Below are 21,125 nucleotides of genomic sequence, written 5' to 3'. Positions count from 1 at the left end.
TATGTATTTGTGTTTTAGCCAAGACTTGAGAAAATAATGATAGATAGGAATCCATGTTTGGATGTTGGATAGCAACATATTTTTATCTTGGTGAACATTTTCTGGATCCAAGATGAAGTTGAATGAGCCACATTTGTAATTTCAAGCCAGAACTTCTATGCTCTTATAGTTTCAGCACCTCTGTACCTTTTTTAAAATTATTTCCCAGCTGCCCTCCTAACACGTATGAAGCAGCTCTGACTGGGTTTCTGTAAGGCAGAAGAGGAATAGCGTTTCACATTTATAAAATTTTTTTGTTTTAAGTCATATGTAAAGGAAAGCAAAGTCATGATATAACCACATTAAATGAGTTATATGCTGTTCATTAACTGTACAGTTATGGAGTTAAACTCATTAAGACTGAAGTCTTCCAATTGTGAGAGCAAGAGTTTGGTCCCAGTGCATGTCACTTTGTTTGGTGCGCTTGTCAGTCTTGCGTCTACATTGTAGCTGATAACTAAAATGTAGTTTTAGTTATTAAAACTAAATTTAAAATTTTGGGGGGGATTTAAACTCCCCAAAATTTTTTACTTTTTGACCAAATACATTAGAATTTTAGCTTATACACCTACACACAATTTACATGGATATATTTCCAACCAAAAATTGCTTGCCAAGACAGATTTAAGAAGATAGAATAAACTAGGATGCACGATACGTTGGTACCAACATCGGCACTGGCTGATCGGCTCAATTAGTAAAACCGGGCTGATATTGATAACCAATGTTTATTTCCATTTTGTAGTTTCTGTATGTGTTTCAGGAGTGGAATGGGTTGGGTGTGTGATATTTGTTTAGGTATGCAACAGTGATGCAGCGCAGGGCTTTTAAAGCAGACAAGCAATGTCAGTGGTGTGGTCATTGATTTTCACTGTACCAAATGGGTATGCATCTGTCTAACTAGCCATCGGTCAATAAGTCATCAGCTGTAATGGCAATATACATATTGGTTTTCACCAATTTTGATGTAAAAATTTTGATTTCACCTAAACTAAACATCATAAAACCTATTTAAGTCAAAACCTAAGTAGTAGCTGGATGACAACTATTGCTCACTGTGGTTTAAAAACAGTTTTCTCCCATTAACCATGATGGTTGGCACTGAAATGGATGTCAGTGTTTTTCTTCATCTGGAAATATTTGCAAACAGCCAAATTGAGTTGTTTTTTTTTTGTAAACAGGATATGAGTGGAATGGCTTTATTTCTGCAAGCTGACGTGCAGTGTGCAGCAAGGACCTGCAGGGGCTCGGGGGCATATGCAGTATTTCATTTTACATTAGTACAATCTTGGGCAAAATATAATGGCTTCTCGCCTATAACCAGTTTTTTTTTGGTTTTTTTTTGTAATCCTCTCTGTACTGCCTAAGATGCTTTGTTTTTAGGGGACTGTGCAAGAAGTTGTGTGGCAGACCAATACATCACTGTCATAATTAGTTTTTATCCTCCTTGCACAGCCTCATTAAAACACCGTTTGAGGTGACTACATTTCTGCATGGAGGAGTCACACCTCCCTCCAGGCAGCTTGACATGCTCCCCACTCTGCTCCCTGCCTGTCTGTCTCTCTCTATTTCCTCCTCCTTCTGTCTTTTCCTCCTCATTTCATTACTGCCCCCCTTTTTTTTATTTCCTCCCTCCATTCATGGCAGCATCCCACATCTGAGATTCGGTGCAGCCCAGTGGGAGGGAGGCCCCACTCCGCAGGAATCGGTCTGTCACCTCTGATTTTGAAATGCAGTGAAATATTGTGCGATCATGAAGTGTGCATACAAGAACCATAAAACTACAGACTGCTGATCCTGTCTCGGCCTAATAAAATGTTTATTATTGTAATTTATAGGAGACAGTACTGTACAAAAGGAACTAGAAACGTACCCAAAATCCTTCCAAAAATAAATAATTATATTATTTTTTCAATTAGAGATAACTAGAAGGAAAACAAAAACAATCAAATCTGTTTTGTTTTGTTTTTTTTCTTTAAAGCATCCAAAAAAAAATCTAACAGGTCCTGTTAAGCATCTTTTAGTACTTGCCACTGTGTTTCTGCAGATATAGGCTGGACTCTGTGGGCGTCAAACCATCTGTTCTAGAGATCTTGTTCATCTCACTGCTGAAAAGATGGTACTCCCTGCTAAAGTATTCCCTCTCCAAGGATACCAAAACAGACACATTGCTAACTAGGGTTTCGGCTTTAGGAAAATGTCTAAAAAATGCTTTATACAACAAGTAACAAGTAATATGTCATCTTTTTATGTATGTAGTGTAACAAAAGTCTGTTTCATCAATTGATTCCTAAGCACTAGCTAGTATATTTAGCTGAATTCGGATATGTCACAAAGAGGATTGTACAATCAAAAGCGCAACAATCTTTGAATTGTGGGATTATGTGCTGCATGCCTGATTGCATATTTAAATAATCAATGCCCTCATCTGAGAGATAACAGGCAGGTTACAGTTAATTTTGTCCCTAAGCCAGGTTTTATTTCTTGTTTTTGTTTGGTTGTTTCATGACCAGGTTTTTAGCTAAGAAAAAAAAAAACTGCTGCCGATCTTTGTCCTGCAACTTTGAAATGTGTTTCTGCTTCAACACACCTGAGTCAAATAATGAGGTCATTAGCATGACTCTGGAGAACATGGCTGCATACTGAGGAGGTGATTCAGCCATTTGACGCAGGAGTGTTGGATCAGGGACACGTCTAAAAGTTGCGGGACCCCAGACTTTGAGGCCTCTTCAGCCATGCTTTTCTAATCTTTTCACCCTTTTGTACCCTCACAGTTTTTGTTGATTTATGCTCAGTTTTTTGGGTATGATATTATGCTGTCAACCGCTTGACATTCTGCACCAAACTTTTCTCAGTTTGTTCTTGCCAGTCATGAAAATACTGAACTACAAAAGACAAAACCTGATGGGTCACGGTTTAAATATATCTGTAAGAAACTGGAGTGAGGATGAATGTAATGACAATGCATTGGTAAAAAAATAATAATTTCTAGGTCTTTTGACAACCAAAGATTTTAAGTTGTTTTCCGGAACTTGCTTGGTCTTCTGAAGGGAATATGATTGAGTCTCCAATCTATATTTTTTTTCTTGACAGAGATGATGTGAGGGCGCTATGGCATCCTTTTATTTTATTATGCCAGGGAGGAATTTTGCTGCTGCAAAGCAGCAGCTATAGGCTCTGGTGTTAGGCTTTGATACAGAAGACTATAATCTAAAATAAGTTATCTACCATCATCCAGTTATCATATCTTTCACTTTATGCAAAACTGAATATAACTAAAGTAGATTTAGATTCTTAAAATACTCTTACATCAAAATACATTGAAAGAATTGAAGAAAAACATTTGGACTCATTTACCTGTTCAGACCATTATTTCTTTTGGACCCATGATCCAACCTGTAGAACCACTTTGGTCTAAGTCATAAGTTCAATTCATAAGTTACATTGAAGTATACAAAAAAATGGCATGTAGTTCTTTCTTTTTTTTATGCAGTGGTTTTGACTTAAGATAGTGCTTAGTGGATGGGAGGGAAAAAAAACATGTCAATCTTTTCAGAATGTCAGCCTCTCAAAGGTGGTTCTACCTAATTTCACTTTGATTTTTCCTTGGTCTGAGTCCATATGCAGTTTTCTCTCCAGATGAATAATGGTTCTTGTAAAACCATCATCCCTCAAGTGGCACTGGAGGTAGTACAGCAATGACAAAGTGCAGGCAGATTATGCTCTCACAAAATCCCCTGACATTTCAAAACCTCTCCGTTACAAGAGATTCTCTAATGAGAAGCCCTCTGCTACTCCCTGTCTTTCACCTCAATCTCTTTTTTTTATTCCTTTCATCTGTCTCACTCTTGTCTTTCTCCCTTTTTGGCAAAAGGGTCTCTCTTTTTTGCTGTCAGTGCCCTTTTTCTCCCAGTGTGTTTGTGTGACAGCAAGGGAGAGGTTGTATTTGAAGTCAACTCACAGAGAAAAAGGCCCCAGAATGGCCTCCAGACTTAAGCTCAGACGAGTTTCTCTGCCACTACAACATTAATGTTTTCATGTCAGTGTGTTGTGTTCAATTAGAGACATGTTTTTTAACCCTCTCTGACAGAGTTCATCTGCTAAAAGTGAGGTCTAGGCTAAGAACTGAATTGTCGGTATACAATTAAAGAGCAAATGAGATGCTGGATCAAACACCGACACACTTGGCTTGTCAGAACCTAGACGTACAACCAGTCACATTTCATCTGAGGGAGACAAAAATCAACTGTCATTTGCAACATAGCGAGTGTAATTTCAATAGTTGTTTAAAACACTGCATGATGCAAAGGAAATGGAGAGAAATATGGTTGATTTAGTTTAAGTATCTTGGATTGGAATGGGGTTAACGACATATATTCAAATCTAACCTCAGAGACATAAGAATGTCTGCTTTATGGTACAATTTAAAATATTTTCTCTCCTGTGCTTCAGCCTCCTTTTTGCCTTAAATCCCTTTTCCCTAACCAGCCGGAGATGAATCCTGCTCAACATACCCAAATGAAACTTTTGTCCCTTTAGCTGACAAATCATATTAAAGTAAACCCCTCGAGGATAATAAGTTGGGAGCAGGACTGCATGCTTTAACATTGTCATAACCCAGAGCCCTGTTTCCTCTCTTTGGAGACATTGTAATACAGTAGTTTTCAGGACAGACTTGACAAGAGAGATACCTGAAAGAAAGTGTTTAAAAATGGAGTGAAGAATGGAAAGCAAATATGTTTGCTGTTTGTCTAAAGACGGTAAAGAAAATAGGGTTTGATATTGTAGGGTGAGCTTTTGTCCAGAAACTTACCCATTCACTCTCTTGCACTTATTCAGAATGGGCCAACGAAGTAAATAGTCGAGGAGGGAGATGCAGGCATTCATCTCTCCAGCAACACTCTCCAACTTATTCTGAGGCATTGTCAGACCAGAAGTGATGCATAGTCCCTACTGATGCCTTTCAATGCAGAGAAGAACTGATTGTATTCTGAGTCAGTACACCCGATATTCTGGTTGCGATGTTGACCAGAGATTTGCCTTCTGGGCCGTGGTTGGACTTGGAGCAATTCAACCTTCTGAGTGTTGTTAAGCCACAGTGATTGGCAAATGTCACTCAGATTAGCATGGCGTCCTTGGCAGGCTCCACCCAAAAACGCAATACAATGTCTCATTTACCTGAGCCCACCACCTCCATGAAGGAACATCAGCATACAGATATATGAACATGGTGGGATACTGTAAAGACTAATTATCTGTGATCGAAAGAGCAACATTGTGGCTAGCAAGATCCAGAATTGACAGGAATAGACTGTAGTCTTTCTTCGTATCTGAAACTGAGCTGAGTAACATGGGGGAAACCCAGAGAACCTTCTCCCTAGAAAGATTCTCCAGCTTGATCAGTTTGAATCCCAGAACTTTCTCATGCCATGATTACATAGTCTCTGCAGTGAATTTGGGTTTGCACAGGATACTTTCCTATTTGGACAGGGCTGTAAAACCTTTGAAGGGAGGGACCCAAGAGGCATCCTGATCAGATGTCCAAATCACCTCAACTGACACTTTTTGCTTTGAAAGAGCATCATCTCTACTCTAAACTCCCTGTGGATAACAGAAGTTCTCAACAAAAGGCTAAGCACAACCACTGTAGCTTATCCCATGTTACATATAGTGGCTTGTATGCAAGATGTCATGTTGGATGGGATCCATATCTAGTGAGTATAAATAAGGGTCAAAGCTTTGCTTTTTGAGTCAGCTCCTCTGAAGTCCAGTAAAATGAACTCTGAGCCAGGGGTTGGTCTCTACTTCAAGTGAAGAAGTTCTGCTGTTTTGAGAATAAGATGCAATAGGACAAGGGTAGGTTAGATGGGATCTCATCAGCAGCAGTGGCTAGCTCTTGGTTGTTGTAGTGTTGTAGTGAGGAAAGAGATGAGCCTATATGTGAAGCTCTGGATTCACCAGTTTACCTTTTTGGTCATGAGATAAATCAAGGTGGAAAGAACATCATCTCTGTAGGGTTCTCAGACTTAGCCTGATCCCTCATCCATCCCAGCTGCTTCAGACTTGGCCAGAATGTGACAGAATAAGGAAATCTGACTTTGCTGTGGAGAATACAAATTCAAAACTGAGAGAACGTAGAGGTCAGACGGCACTAAGCAAAGAAAAGCCTGAAAGTCTTGTAATCAAATTGATTGAATGTAGTTTACTATAAAACTAATCAAGGGCATTGTAGAAGATGAATGGAGGGAGGTTAATCAAAGATGGTAGAAAGAAGCAGAAAATAGCTTAAACGGAAAAGGTGTGATTAATGTTTGGGGTCTGATAAGTACTTCTGAAACGGAGCAAGCGGAAGAACTAATGGCAGAAGAACTTAAGAGGAAAAAGTGCGATGGTGGGAGGAAGAGGAGAGCTAAGAAACTGAGACATACTGAGTGTTTCACTCTCCTTCCACCAGAACTCCGTCCCTGCATCTCTCCTCATTTGTACTCATTATGAAAGACATGTTGTATTAAAAGAATAATGACACCTAATTATTCCTACACTGCAAATTTTAAATATGTGCCCTCTTTAAAACAGATGAGCTAAGCATAAAAATAAGATGCAGTCCTCTTTTTAGAACTTCATAACCTTTCAAAGCACCGTCAAAGCTAGAAGTCAGAAAACACACACAGACACACACACACAGCATAATGTGCTCTGTTAGGATCGTTAGCAGAGTTAATGTCCGTGCAGTTGGCCCAATGAGAGTTACCATGTCATTCTCCATGCTCCCTGAACAGATACAGAGATACAGATATAGACCTTCCCCTGGGGAAGACAAACACATCAACTCACATATATAGATATGCAGATGTGCAGACACAAATATTAAGCGTATCTGTGGGGATGGTTTGAGAGTAACGGTCCTGTCGCTTCGAATTAGCTTGATGATATTTGACCCTTCCCCCCTTTTTTTGGCAATTTTACCCTCTTTTTTTGTCTTTCCTCTACTTTTGTCCGTTTTTCTATACTTATATTTAAACTGGCACCCTTAGGTAAAAATTGCTCTTTGAATTTTAAAGGAGAAAGGATATCTTAAAGAAATTCAACGGCTTATCCAAATCCTTCTCCTAAGATATTTTCAAGTGTTTCCATTCAGAAAAAGCCTTATATTATCACATATTTCTCGGATCAGCATAGAAATGGGTTATCTGTTCGACATCCTCAACGTTTTTTTTGCTTCTGCTTTCCTCTTCCCTGTCCGTGTCGTCTCATGTCGCTCTGCTTGACAGGGCAGGAAATCGCTCTCATTTCTGCTTTAATTCATTCTGATCAAACATGTCGCTCTCAATCAGCCCTATTTGATTAGGAGATACCCGTATCACAGCCCGGCGAGTAGGTAATGGCTGACACGCTCATATTTCAGTTTGTGTGCGTGTGTGCGCGTGTGTGTGTATGCGGTTGGAACGTGTCAATTTGATTCACACATCGTTTCCTGAAGCTGAAGGTGGCATATGAACAATAGCAGTTACGTTTGTGTGTGACTATCACACTCTATAAAAAGTGCAAATACATTATTTATATTTAGAAATCATAACGATGCTCTCTTCAGCTTTATTGCCACAATTCTCTGAATGTTTTTGGTGATTTTTAAGTACTCTTAGCGCTATTTTCTCCTCAAATTTTTTCCAGAGAAATGGGGTGTAGGCTCCCAAAGCTGAGGAAGGCTGAGGAAAGGCGTAGCCCTGGCAACATCTACTCCACCCTAAGACGGCCTCAAGTGGAGACTAAAGTTGGAGTGGCCTACACCTACCACTTTCTGGATTTCCTGTTGGGGAAAGAAGGTATGAACAATTGGCTCCTGTTGTTAGAAATGATTGTCCTCTTGTGAGTAATTCATATCGTAGGAATCCTCCGTTATGTCCTAAAGGTTTTATTCTTCCCTAGAGTCCGGCCTGTAAAATCAAAGCGAGATATCATGTGATGTGACACAACTTGACTCCCACACTTGCATTCTTGAAATAGTCATGTGTTACTGTTTTTTTTTTCCCCATGTATCATCTTTTGGCTAAAGAGTCACTGGTGACTGAGGTTGTCAAGAGCCGGAACCCTGTTTAGATTTCCACCTTCTGGAATCTGACTTTACTCTGCAGAAATATAAAATTTTACCAAGTACGTTTGGTGTACTTTCTAGTACAAATATCTTAGTACACTTGAAATTGTTTTGTCTTAGTTAGACAAAACTAACGTGCATGTAATTGTTCAGAATGACATAGAAGCTTGCTTTAAGCAAATAATTCCTTAATATTCATGTAAAAGTACTAGTTATAAGTGAAATAATCTGCCAGTGGAAAAAGACATTTTAACTTATAATGTGGGGAAAAATGTCTTGTTCCACTAGCAAATATTAACGAAAGCTTTATGGATATATTTATTTCTTGCATTTGATTTATTTTATACTAACTCCTGCATGATGAGAGGACACTGCAACTTTTAATTGTAGCGGACGGACATAACCTCATCCGACTTAAATTCTTCGACAAATTTTGGCTCGGCTACAAAATGCAGCTACATGCCGGCTATGTGTGTGTTTGACAATAAATAGATTTTAAAGTAATTGACAGGCAAATATTGGGCCATTTCCAATCTTCACTTTGCACTTTCCATTGCAACCAACTTCTTTCAAAAGTCTCCTCATCAGTAGATGTAGTACAACTGAGAATTATTTATAAAGTTTACTTTTCTACAAAGGCATCAAATATTTGTTGAATAAACGGCATCATGTGCTGTTTTAAACATTTTGTCACGTTCAACTGAAAGTACTTGCAGGCCCCAAAAATTACATTCTTCTCCCAAATAAAACAATTTAAATATGCTTAGGGTCAAAATTTGAAGACCAAGAAATAGAAGCTTGCTTTCAGCAAGTTTCCAAAGTTAAGGAAAAAACAAGGAGCGTGAAGCAGGGTTTGGTTGTGACACAATATCCCAAAGTTTTAAGAGATTGAGATGCCAGCATGTAAATTTTTTCTTAAGCAGTCACAGGAAATTGGCCAGGGTTATTCAGCTTGTCGACAAGTGGATCTTTTTTAGTAGCAGCAAAATAAACTGAATACAAATGCACGCCACATTTTCCAGACTTTTTTTTAATAAAATAAAACAAAAAAACGAAAGTCGTGTTTTATTATTCATTCTCTTCCCAATTATGTATGGGCTTCTATCAAATGCAATCCCAATAAATTACACTGACGTTTACGGCTGTAATGTGAGAGAAAATCAAGTTCAAAGCACATGAATACCTCTGTGAAACACGGTTTCTTTGCCAGTTTTAAATCATTAAAGTTATCTGGCCTTTATGTTTATTTCCAAGCTTCTCTGTTCTTACTGTTCTACATCCATGTTCTCCCTTTCCTTTTGAAATAAAGTTAATTAATGAACAGTGGAGGAATATCAGACACAGCTCCAACAAAAAGGACAGATCTTTGGCTCTGACATATTCTGGGAAAGCTTCATTCAGATCTGTTTCATATTTGTCCCAGTTCCAGTCTGGAGAGAAGGCTTCACATTTCCTTCGTACCAACTAATTCACACACCTTGTTCAGTTTCTTTTGCGCGTTTCGGTGGCTAAACAGGAATATATAGCTTAATTTGTTTTGGTCTACTATGCGGTGCCTTCTTATAACCAGAGCTGTTGCTATTCTGTTTTACACCCCTGAAAAATGTTTGGGTCAGCAGCTTTACAAAGCTTATTTTTGGAGCGTTGTGCTGCAAGAGTCTTTAGGGCAAAAGAGTGGCTTTTAAAGCTGAAGTTGTGTCTCTGTGCAGCTGGAGTTGCAGAGAGTTCAAAGACTTCTTTAATTCTCAGACTCAGCTACACTGTTCGTGCGGTAGCAATGCCCTCCAACTCCCTCGCACAACGCCAAGGCGCCAAAGCTAAGGTGCATTTCGAAGGTGCCGTCTTTGGGATTGCTTTGTATTTGCTCGCGAATATGGAAAACAACCAAGTTAACGGGGGCGAATACATTTTTAAGCACATTGCATCTTGAATATATTTGATGAGAATCCTCCTGAGGCTGCTATTCTAAAAATACAAATTCTCCCATTGTGTGTCAGTGTGGTCTGTGAAGAAACAGACGGGAGGGACGGAGTAAGGCGAGGTAAAAAAAAGGATTGAAGGAAACAATGCATTGAAGGATTATTTTAGGGGGGAAAAAATGTTTCTCATGGCTGGCTGTTCCCATAATCCCACGCAGCACACTCTATCACCTCACAAGCTGCAGGTGCGAGGAGCTCATTCAGATCCCATTTACATGCGTCCTCAAATGCAACAGTGTAACAGACAGCAGGCGCGACGCCACAGCCGAGTGGCAATGGTCCGGTTGCCAGTCGGCTTCGCTGTTGTGTTTGGCGAATGGGTTCGGGCTGCTGGGTTGGCAGAGGGATTCCTGGCAGCCCGAAATGACGATGCTGATCAAGAAACAAATCAAAGACATGACAGCCACTCGTCTTTTCTTGTAAGAGATACAGCAGCTCTAGAAAAAAAATGGTCATACCACTTGAATGTTTCCAGTTTTTTCACTTGCAGAGTGGAAAAAACTCTGCAAATGAAGCATATTATTCATTGCAGCAGATTACCTTCAGAAATAACATTATTATTAAACAGTATCACCTAATTATTGTGGATTTCACCAAGGTGGCATTGATACAAAGAGAAAATGTAAACCAATGACATGTTTTGCATGTGATTTGCCTAAGGTTTTGTATGGAGCATAGTGAAAATGTGGAGGAAGGTGCTCTGCTCAGATGTGACCAAATATGAACTTTTTAGCTAGCATTCAAAACTAGCACTGCGTCTCCATAGTGTAACATGGTGTTGGCAATGTCATGCTGTGGGATGCTTTTCTTCAGCAGGGAGTTTATGGAAAGATGGATGGAGCTCAAAAGGGAAATGGAGGCCAGCGGTTTTGCTTTCAGTCAGAGAGCAACAGTAAACGCAAAACCGGAGCGTCAGTGGGATGATTTAAATCAAAGCTTATTAATGTTTTAGAATGGCCCAGTTAAAGTCCAGACATGAATCTTACTGAAAATCTGTGAGAAGACTTGAAAATTAATGTTCACAGACTCTCTCCGTTAAATCTGTTTGAAGCTGGATATATTTTTAGACGTGTGAAGCTGCTAGAGAAATCCCGAAAGATTTGCAGCTGTAAGTACAGCAAAAGATTGTATTGACTCAGGAAGACCAAATACAAATGCACCACACTCCTCATGCTTTTTAGTGGGAAGAAAAAATCCTTCTATCTCACGACTATGCCCTAGTTTGTCGGTCTTTTATGTATATCACCAAAAGAACATGTTAAACTTTAAAAAGAAAAGGGGAAGAAGGAAAAAAAATATAATTTCTAGGGGTGTGAATTCTTCTTCAAGGTGCTGTTGAATAAGAAGTACAGCAACGAACACACACAGAGAGAGTGAGACCACACACAGGCTCAACACTGTGTTCCTACCAGCAACCAGGTTGGCTCATTCGCTCTCGCACAAAACGCTTTATGGCACTCAGTCAACGGAGTAAGTTTTATCTACCGGCAGGCAGGCAGGTCATTTATATGGTAAACTCCCTGATGCCACCTGAGCTGCTTAAGATGGGCAGACTATATTTTAGGATAAAGGCAGCTGCTATGAATTGAACGCGTCTGTGTGTGATTGTGAATGGGTATGTGTCCGCCTCCCTCCCTTCCCTTTTTATCTGTGATATAGAGACCACGAGAAGTAAAGGATTCCTGGAGGATTATCTGATTGTTTGTGGAGATTGAGAGACCTCATTCCCAGCAAAGGGATTATTTGTGTATATATATATATGAGTGTGTGTGTTTGGAAGAGGCAGATAGAGGAATCTCTGTGTCAGCCCATGACATTGAGGAAACCCACGGTTAAATCCATGCTTTAATTCAATTTGGCTTTCATTAATGGCATTATTTTTTTTTCCCTGCCAGTCTGACTTGATGACTGTTAGGCTGCAAGGGAAAACAAATATCTCCTCACAGGCGCCCTTGTGAAATATGTGAGAGACGTCTGTTTATGAAGCTACATTGTGTCCTCAGAATGAGCCACTTTGTGCTCTGGATGAGGAGGGAAACAGTGAGCTTTCCCAACTCGACCTTTGACACCCGAGTGATGAAACAATGCGGCCAATGAGTCTGGAGTCTGTCTTCGTTTTTATTAGCCTTGATTCCAAGCAATGCTTGAGCTGAGAAATATGTCTGTGTGACTAAGCCTCATCCTCTCACACCGGGTCACGGCGACCCTGTGGTGCACCAGGGGAGGACGAGGAGAAATTTGTTGAATGGTTCAGGCATTTGCCCCGTGGGTCACACACGGACGGTTTTCTTTATTTGTCGGGGGCCGTCGCATCATATGACCCGAAACCAACAGGCTAATTCTCCTCAACAGCCTTATTGCTCTGTGATCGCCAATCTGCTCGGCCATCACTGCGGGAGCCCGGAGGCTTAGGTCACAATAGCTCCACACAGAACCAGGCCAAGTACGTACAACAGTTTAAAGAAACGGGGAAACATGTTTAAAGAGAGAAGACGTATCATTTTTACAAGCCTTAATAATACTCGAGACAAAGAAAGTTTTGTCCCTCCCTACTTTCCTTTTCACTTTACTATACAGTTTCTTAGCAATCAGTTATTTTTGAAGAGTTGTGGAAGTAAATGATGATTAAAAAAATATCCTAAAATATGATACAAAATTTAAATCAGTGGCACACAATTTTAAACTTATTCATTTTATGCAAATGAGCAGGATCAAGGTGTGCAGAAGATGACTTGAATATTAAAGGGAGGATCAGAATTGGGAAGAAATTAGATTTGAGTGAATTTGAATGTGAATTTGGCATGATGGTTGAAGCCAGATGAGTTGGACTGAAACTGCTCATCTCTTGGGATTTTCACACACAATCGTCTCTCAGGTTTACAGAAAATGGGCCAAATAAAGTGTCAACATCCAGTGTGGGGTATTTGTCTGGAGAAAAATGCTTTGTTGGCATCAGAGCAGCATAAGCAGTCTGGTTTGAGATGATACCAAGGTAGCTAAAATCAGCATGTCAGAAACCTCGATGCAGGCAACAGCAGTAGAAGACCACAATGGCTGCTGTAAGCTAGGAACAGCAAACTTGAGCTTTTTTAATGAGGAAAAGTTGCATTTTAGCCTCATCTGACCAGACGTTAATTCATAGTTTTAGTTCATTTAGCATAATCCAAATATTTATGTTTGTAACAGTAGGGCAAAAAAAACTAAACAAAAAAAAAGCTTTCCCTTGGCAAGCCTCCCAAACAACCAGGAGACATCTCAATGGAATCTAGTGGTTGCTATGGAAACTTGGTGACCAGTTTTCTTTATAGTTGAGTTATTTTCTCTTACCAACCTTTACATCCTGTTCACTGTGAGTTGTCAAGATCAACTCGAAAACGTTCTAGTCTTGTTTGCCACAGTTGCAGATGCTAACATTTGAATTGGTGCTTCAAGACTCACAACGATAAGGGGGTATCTGTCTCACTTTAACATCCGATCTTTTCTTTTACCCTGAAAAGGTGAGACATGGACTTCAGTGCTACATCACATGAAGACAGGCTGAACAACTTAAAACAATAGAGATACATTTTCAAAAACGTTACATTTGTTTCACCAGAGTTGTTAGAGGAGCTACGCTAAGTTTCATTTACCACGGAAGTCGGAACGCTGAGCTGGAAAAAGACGTCATTCCCGAGTCAACGGCATTCCAACATTAGTCTGAGAAGTCTGGATTCCAATATGGCGACACCCTGGTAGCCGTTGTTCTGTAGCACCTCCTCTTGGTTTAGCGTCCTCAGTTTACATGGAGCTTTGATTTTAGACGCTCTCTTATAAGTATAAAACATGTTTCCACCACAACTTACTATTGTTGATGCAAAGGAGCTGTCATATTGGATTGCAAAGTTGGCATCGGGTGGGAGGGGTGGGGGTGTTCCACTGCATTTTCTCCAACTTGAAAGTCGGATTTTTCGAAAGCCAACAACAAATGGAAAGCATCATAAACAATTGGATCAAATGCAACCTTCTTAAAGCAATTCTCTGAACATGCCCCACCCACCTGAGATAAATATACTCAATACATTCTATAAATTAATGACATTGCATGAATAAATAATCAAATAAATCATTTATTTAAATCTTAAACATCTGCAAAATGTGGACTGTATCTGGAATGGTATCGTAAAAATTGAAGCAATGGCAATATTTAAGAAGGAAAAAAGCACATTTTATATTTATATATATATATGTGTGTGTGTGTGTGTGTGTGTGTGTGTGTGTGTGTGTGTGTGTGTGTGTGTATTAAAAATCTGTTTAAGGAAAAGAAAACAAACATTTAATTCAGAAATATGATGCTGAAAAGTTTTTGTCAGATATATTTTTCCTCGCCAACTTTTTCACCAATTTAAAAAAAAAAAAAAATAAATCCTTGCACGTTTTTGTGCGTCTCTTTGAGGCCACCGTACTAAGCTACGTACTAGGATCGTCATTAGCTCAGTGGCTGCACCAGTTGGTTACTCTGACATGTCAGCAGGAATGCTCAGTATTAACTCAAACAGCCAGGTGTGACTTTTTTATCCAAGACTCCTGAGCTTCAAGGCTGCGCTCGAATAATGAGCAGCAGGAACAAAGAGACAGGAAAACTTGAATAGGAAAGGAGGACGCGGAAAAGAGTGACGGAGGAAATAAAAGAGCGGTGGAAAAACATCAAGGAGGTGTATCAGAAGAACAGCTCATGAAAAACCAAAGCAGCAGCGAGCCGGAGTTTGGAGTTGGGGGGAGGATAAAGGGAGGGGGGCGAGGAGAAGTCGAGAGAGAGAGAGAGAGAGAGAGAGAGAGAGAGGTGTGAGGATGAGCGAGTGGGAGTCAGGACTCGGTGTATGTGTGAGGAAGGAAGTTAAGTGTGATGCAGTGTGACTGACGCCCGTGTCTGGAAGCAACGAGGAGCTGAACTCTGCTGATGACTTTCTTCTGTCCTGCAGAGACAGAGACCCACTCAGCTCATTAAAACCTATAACAAGTATCAAATGCTCAGTCCCGTGTGTGTATGTGTTGGTGTGTCTGGTTGCAGGGCTTTTGTGTGCCACAGGGAGACTTTATTTAGAACAGATGTATGTGTGCGTGTGTGTGTGTGTGTGTGTGTGTGTGTGTGTGTGTGTGTGTGTGTGTGTGTGTNGTGTGTGTGTGTGTGTGTGTGTGTGTGTGTGTGTGTGTGTGTGTGTGTGTGTGTGTGTGTGTGTGTGTGTGTGTGTGTGTGTGTGTGTGTATGTGAGGTTTAATGCTTCGATTCTAAGAGTATTTGTCTGCGAATGTGATCCCCATAAAAAAAAAATCATATGATCGATGTCTCCTTCGTCCACAAACAGTGATGTATTCCTTCCACCTTTTAATGATATATATCCATGCTGCTGGGATATGTGTGATGAATTTGGCACTGCACAGATCCATCAGTCTTAGACAGCTGCATTGCCTGACACACTTTTCAAGGCGAGCGCTTGCACGTCAACGATTTTTTTTTTTCCCTTAAAGGCTGTCAATCTGACATAGTTCAAGTCATATTTGTGCAGGATTTTTCACAGGGCGTCAATCTTATTGGCACCAAGCCTTGAGATAATGCCATCAAGGACAGCGGAGTGTTGCTGTGTGTCAAAAGCGAGCCAGGTTGGAATTTCGCAGCCTCACAAGTACATCGTCGCTGCGTGCGCTTTAAGCTTCACGCCATGTTTTCTCACCTTGCCTCCTGCTTCTACTTGCCAGTCACTTTTTGTGAACCTGACGCTGGTCTCTGGGAAAATTCTCAGACCTCTTTTCGAGAAGGATCGGTAAATCAGTGATAAACTTTTAGAGATGCGCTGATCAAGCTTTTCCTGGTTCACACCATTTTTTGGGGTTTTCTTAGATGTCTGACCTCACAATTCCAATTAACTGGTTCAAGACAAAAACACATAAAAGTAAAAATGCAACATTTTGTTGGTCTTCTCCAGTAAGCAGGTTTTTGTACAGTTTTGAGCTGCTGAAACTGAGTTCTAATTCCTGTTTATGGACTGTGACATAAGGCAGTGGCAGCCTCTTCACAGAAGGTTCTAAAAAGACTAACAAATAGAAAAAGTTAAGAAATTTTATGTACATTAAAAAAACATTAAAGAAAGTGAGCCATGACTTTTATGTGGTGTAAACTAAACCTGAGTCTGAATTCTATTGTAGCATAGCACATTACTATGACTGTTATGATTTTTCTTTTTCTTTATCTACTAAATTATTCCCTACTACTGGGACTAACCAGTTTTGGTTTAGTTGGAAAATATTCAGTCTCTTTAAAAAAAAAAAGAAAAAGAAAAAGAGAGAGAAATTGATTATGGAGTTAACATTTAAAATTGTCTCCAGTATCATACATTAGCATGTTAGCAGCATTATTGTAATGCTAGAAGGCTAGCTAGAGGGTTAGCATTAGCTTTCTGAAACTGTAGTCTCTGTCAACATAAGTATGTAAACTCATATTTTCAAAAGGCTGCCAACATTTCCCAAATCCTGTATTTTCCCTTATGACAGGGGATGGAAGCTTCAAAGCAAAAAAAGAGCAACTTTGCTGAACCCTAACTCTCTCTCACTCTCACAGCCTGATCTGACAGCAAGCCTGTCTCGACATGTCATAGAAGCTGGCTTTCTATTGTATTTCTTGGTAAATCTCTGCTTTTCTTCACTTGATTTTGTGTTAAACACCTCACTGTTATTGAAAATACCTACGTTTAAGTCTGCTCCTCTCGGTAACCGCGCCCCCGTACCAACGAGTGTCATTGACGGCCTGACCTGAAGGTGATAACGTGCGGTGCGTTATCTGATGGAAAAAGATTGGATATTTGAGTTTCCAACCAGCTGGCCACCAGTCAAGGCAGATAACCCTAGAATAACCACTGTTTCTCTCCATAAAAGCACAAACATGTTCTTTGATATATGTCAAAATAAACAAATTACAAGATTATCATCTATGCATGAAAGCAAACGTCCCAGGTCTGTATCAGATTTTTCTTAAATAAAAAAATGGAGTGCATCAAAGTACAGATTGTTGGTCAATGCATTTATAGACTGAAAGCAGTGGGAGTTCTTGGTGCGTTTACTAAAAAAAAAAATCCCATTTGTCAGCATTTGGTTTGCCAACTCTAGCATCACTATAAACTAGTAGCTTTTGTCCGCATTCCCAAACCAGCATGGAATCTCCTGGCTGCTGGGAAGTTGATTATTTTATAGATACTGTTTTGGCCCGCTCCCTTTCGTAAAACCTCTGCAAGTCATTAGAAGGCTATTTGAATAAATGTGAACCTCCAGCAAGCACGGGGATAAGCCTTGAGGGGTGCTGTAAGTAGTAAATCTGCCTGCATCACCTAGCAGGCTTAGTGGAAACTCTGCTTCCTCATGCATACGGACTAGACGGACAAAAAAAAAAGGTTCATACACACACAGCAGAGATAATGTCCTCCACTTGCATTAGGAAAGCTCAACGTTTGTACGGCAGAAGGGGAATTAATAATTTCCTTTGAAGTCAGCTCCTGGAACACCTCGTAAAAACGTCCGGTTCAAAAAACGAGGCGTGTGACTGATGTGGTCAGAGCGGTTGCTGGGGGACCGAAATAGAAGATCAGGGATCAACAGCTGAACAGCCGCTCAGATTCTCTCTGGGTCCGTCTGACAATGCCGCCTCGAATATGTTCTCTCTCTCATAAAACCCCTACGGACTCCCCCGACGTTTTAAAGCCTCAAAACCACATCGCCACCTCCAGCGTGGTTAAACGCACACATAGTTTGTACAGTGTGCTAATACCGTCTTCCCCTGGCCTCCACAACTGGCTCTATAAAACCAGCTTTCCTGCCCTGAGCCATTCCCATGCTCCTATTGTGGAGTAGGGATTGCAGCCTCCCTTTTTTTTTTTTTTTTCAAATCCCACAGTGGCAGACAGTATAAATGAAGTCGCTTCCAAGCCTTAAGCGCAGCGCATAACACCCTAATAACTTTCTGGATGTCTCGGCTGAATTAGCTCGGGCTGCGTCTCGTCGGTGGGTGAGTGCCAGCCGAGCAGAGCTAATGACAGCTAATGACTGTTTACAGTGACAGGATCGTTGTTATCCCCCCTCGCCCACCACCACCACCTTCTATATCCCACCCCCAGCTCTACAACTCCACAACTCCACCCTCATCTCCAGCTGTTATTATTATTATTATTACCACTCCACTGCTTTTGATAAGTCTCCACAGACACCCGTTTAAGTGCTGGCTTGATGAAAAGCTCTCTCAGTTCCAAGCGTTTATGCCAAAATGATGTTTTTCTTCTTCTTCTTCTCACTTTAAGTGAGATGGGAGTCAGGAAAGTGTGTGCTCACGTGCAAGTATCCTAACGCTCCTGCCAGCTTCTCGTGTGCGTGTGTGTCTGAGTGAACACGCCAGATGATGGAGAACAAATTGAAAATGAGATGGCTTGCAGAACCCACCGCCCAGCTGCCCGCCGCCCCCTCCGCTCAATCTATGCTTGGATGTGTGTCCATGCGGTTGGTGTGTGTCTGTTTAATTTATTCAGGTTATTTTCTCATCTCCAGACCCATGCAAATGAGACTGAGTAGAAGAGGATGACAAATGTCGAGATGGAAACAGACAGCCCCATTTCTGTGTTTTCCCCGCAACACCTTCTTCCCTTTTTTGTTGCTGGCTTGTTTTTCCACTTGGTTTCTGTTGTTTACGTCCTCGCAAACACCTGGAACCCCATTTATTGAAAAATCCCACTTTTGATTTGAGAACATTGATTCGGATCCTTCTCAGGAGATAATTAAAAACAAAAAATGATTCCTAATTTGTGCTTTTACTTTTTGAGATGATCGGACTGTCTAGGAACTTTTCATTGGTAATCCATGACTTCATGTTTTTCTAGGATCTAAATATTAGGTGTTATCAGTGACTCTCTTTAAAATTGAAGATGCAAAAGGATTAAAGTTAAGTAGACATCCACTGATTTGAAATAACTTCTTGCATTAACTTGACCATACCAGCAAATGAAATCATCTTTAATTGAGTCACTTCTGACCAGATGTAAGCAGATTATTCTGTTTTTTTTTTCTTTATTAGCTACCCTGCATTGGCAGAGCAGAATGGAGGCATTTGTTTTCCTCTTCCTATCTATCATGTCCTTCCATGCTACTCTTTCAAAACATAGAAGGAGATTTTATAATTCCACCATGTATCTAAGGGTTAACTGAGGAAAATGTGAGTCCATCTCTTAAAAAAATTAAAGCTGAAGCAGAACTGGACTCTGCAAAAAAATGGCCCAAAGCTTGCCAGAGAATCCACTAATAACTAAAAAGCTGTAAAATTGTATCTCCTAGCTTAGTTAAAGTCTAGCTCTTGTATCAAGATGGTGATTGATCATGGCTGAAAGTGTGGAAAGAGGACAAACCTTCCTCAAACTGATGTAAAAGCTACAAGAAATCTTAATTTGTCGAGGCTAGTTAGCATGATTTCCTGACTTCATCTGAAAACACAAATTTGCTAAAGTCTTCTGTTTAATGAGTAGAGTAAGTTCCTTTTTTTTGTTTCCAGAGCTAAAAAAGAAAGACTACACATAAATATGTGAACATTTCTTCAGTTTTACTAATAGTCTCATGTTTACAAGTGGTTTGGCTAATTGTTGCTGTGTTTTAATGCTCATCAGTGTTGGATTGTGTTGTTGGAAGAACTTCCAGTATGAAGACTGAAGTAAAAGCTCTGCATGTGTGCAGTTTAAGTCTTTACAAGCAGAGAATGCTGGAGCACCACAGCCAGGAGCCTGGTGTAGATTCATTATTTTAAATAAGTTTGGTAAATTTGAAGACTTTTGGGATATTTTTTTTTCCTTTCCTTAAATGGCAACTGGTTGTCAAAAAAGCCTTTTCTGTTCTACCATCACAGAAGTCAACATGTTCCATTTACTGCACATTAGGGGGACTTTAACTGAGCTTTTTGCCAGCAAGCCACCCCAGTTGAATTTGGAATAAAACAAATAAAGAATTAGTGGAAAAGCTCTTAATGGCCACTGTTATGTACAGAGGAGGTTGTGTGAGGCTGTGCGCCTGCATGGCATCTTAAACTTTTTGAAACACCGGCTTTCAGGCAGAAATGAACACAGAAATTATTCATTACAAGCAAAACACGTGGAATCCAGAAAGTTTGTGCGGCAAGTGTGCCAGCGCAGATTTTAATAAAAGTAAACATTTCTAAAAATTAGCACTTTTCCTCACCGAACAGAATTTTTAATAACGGTCTAATTTTAATGTTAATCTAAATACCTATGTGAGATTACGCTTCTGCGACAAAAGAGGAATTAATTTGAAGGCTTTCAACACATCTTTAGAAAAGGTGCCAACAAATTTCCGAGCGTCTGATGTGCTCCGTTTAAAGCTCACTACTGTACAAAAAGCCTTAATCATCGCAATGCTCTGACCTCAGGAGGGACCCTCTCACCGACGTCGGCGAATTCGCTGCGACGGTTTGTTTCCATGCGATAAGCTTCCCCCTAACCATTTCCACTAAGCTGAACAGGTTTTCCCTCCATTATGTCTGGTAATAACGGACCAGGTCTGCACTCACAATTGCTTGCTGATACCACACACGTAAACAAACAAGCAGGGTGATAGCATTGTCTCCTGGCCTTTCTGTAGGATGGTGTCTGTTCGTGTCGGCGTGAACGTATTAAACCCCGCTCTGCATTAATATGGATGGGAGAATGTTCATATGAATCTCTGCAAGCCACTGTGTTTTCCAAAAGCCAGACGGCCGGTGACAGTGAGGACACAGGCTCATAGCTCTGGTGTAATTGGTTTCAGATTTAGCGTGAAGATGCCATGTGTTGTTGTTCAGTGGGAATTATCATAATGAAACGTGCTCTCTCTTTGTTCCTTTATGCCTTTTGGCCCTTTTTTCTTCTTCTTCTTCCCTCCTCCTACTCTCTGTTCCAGCTTTTTTTTTTCTTGCCTCATCTTTTGTAAGTGTCCCCATAATTGTTTTGACCATGCATATTTCC

The 21,125-nt window shown here is 40.3% G+C and overlaps 1 protein-coding gene across 2 annotated transcripts in view; it reads left to right on the top strand.

Moving 5' to 3' along the window:
* The window catches only part of rftn1a (raftlin, lipid raft linker 1a), a 37,866-nt gene that overhangs the window by 2,397 nt on the left and 14,344 nt on the right, over positions 1–21,125 (top strand). For both annotated transcript variants that reach the window (XM_008421669.2, XM_008421668.2), the window contains exon 2: positions 7,711–7,862. In XM_008421669.2, the coding sequence (XP_008419891.1) occupies positions 7,715–7,862 (148 nt within the window). In that variant the 5' untranslated portion in view covers positions 7,711–7,714. The remainder of the gene's footprint in view (positions 1–7,710; positions 7,863–21,125) is intronic.

This window comes from Poecilia reticulata, linkage group LG11 (assembly GCF_000633615.1).
Source record: "Poecilia reticulata strain Guanapo linkage group LG11, Guppy_female_1.0+MT, whole genome shotgun sequence".
Classification (NCBI taxonomy): Eukaryota; Metazoa; Chordata; class Actinopteri; order Cyprinodontiformes; family Poeciliidae; genus Poecilia; species Poecilia reticulata.
Note: the sequence above shows the minus strand (reverse complement) of the source record. Positions and strands in the feature narration are given on the sequence as shown.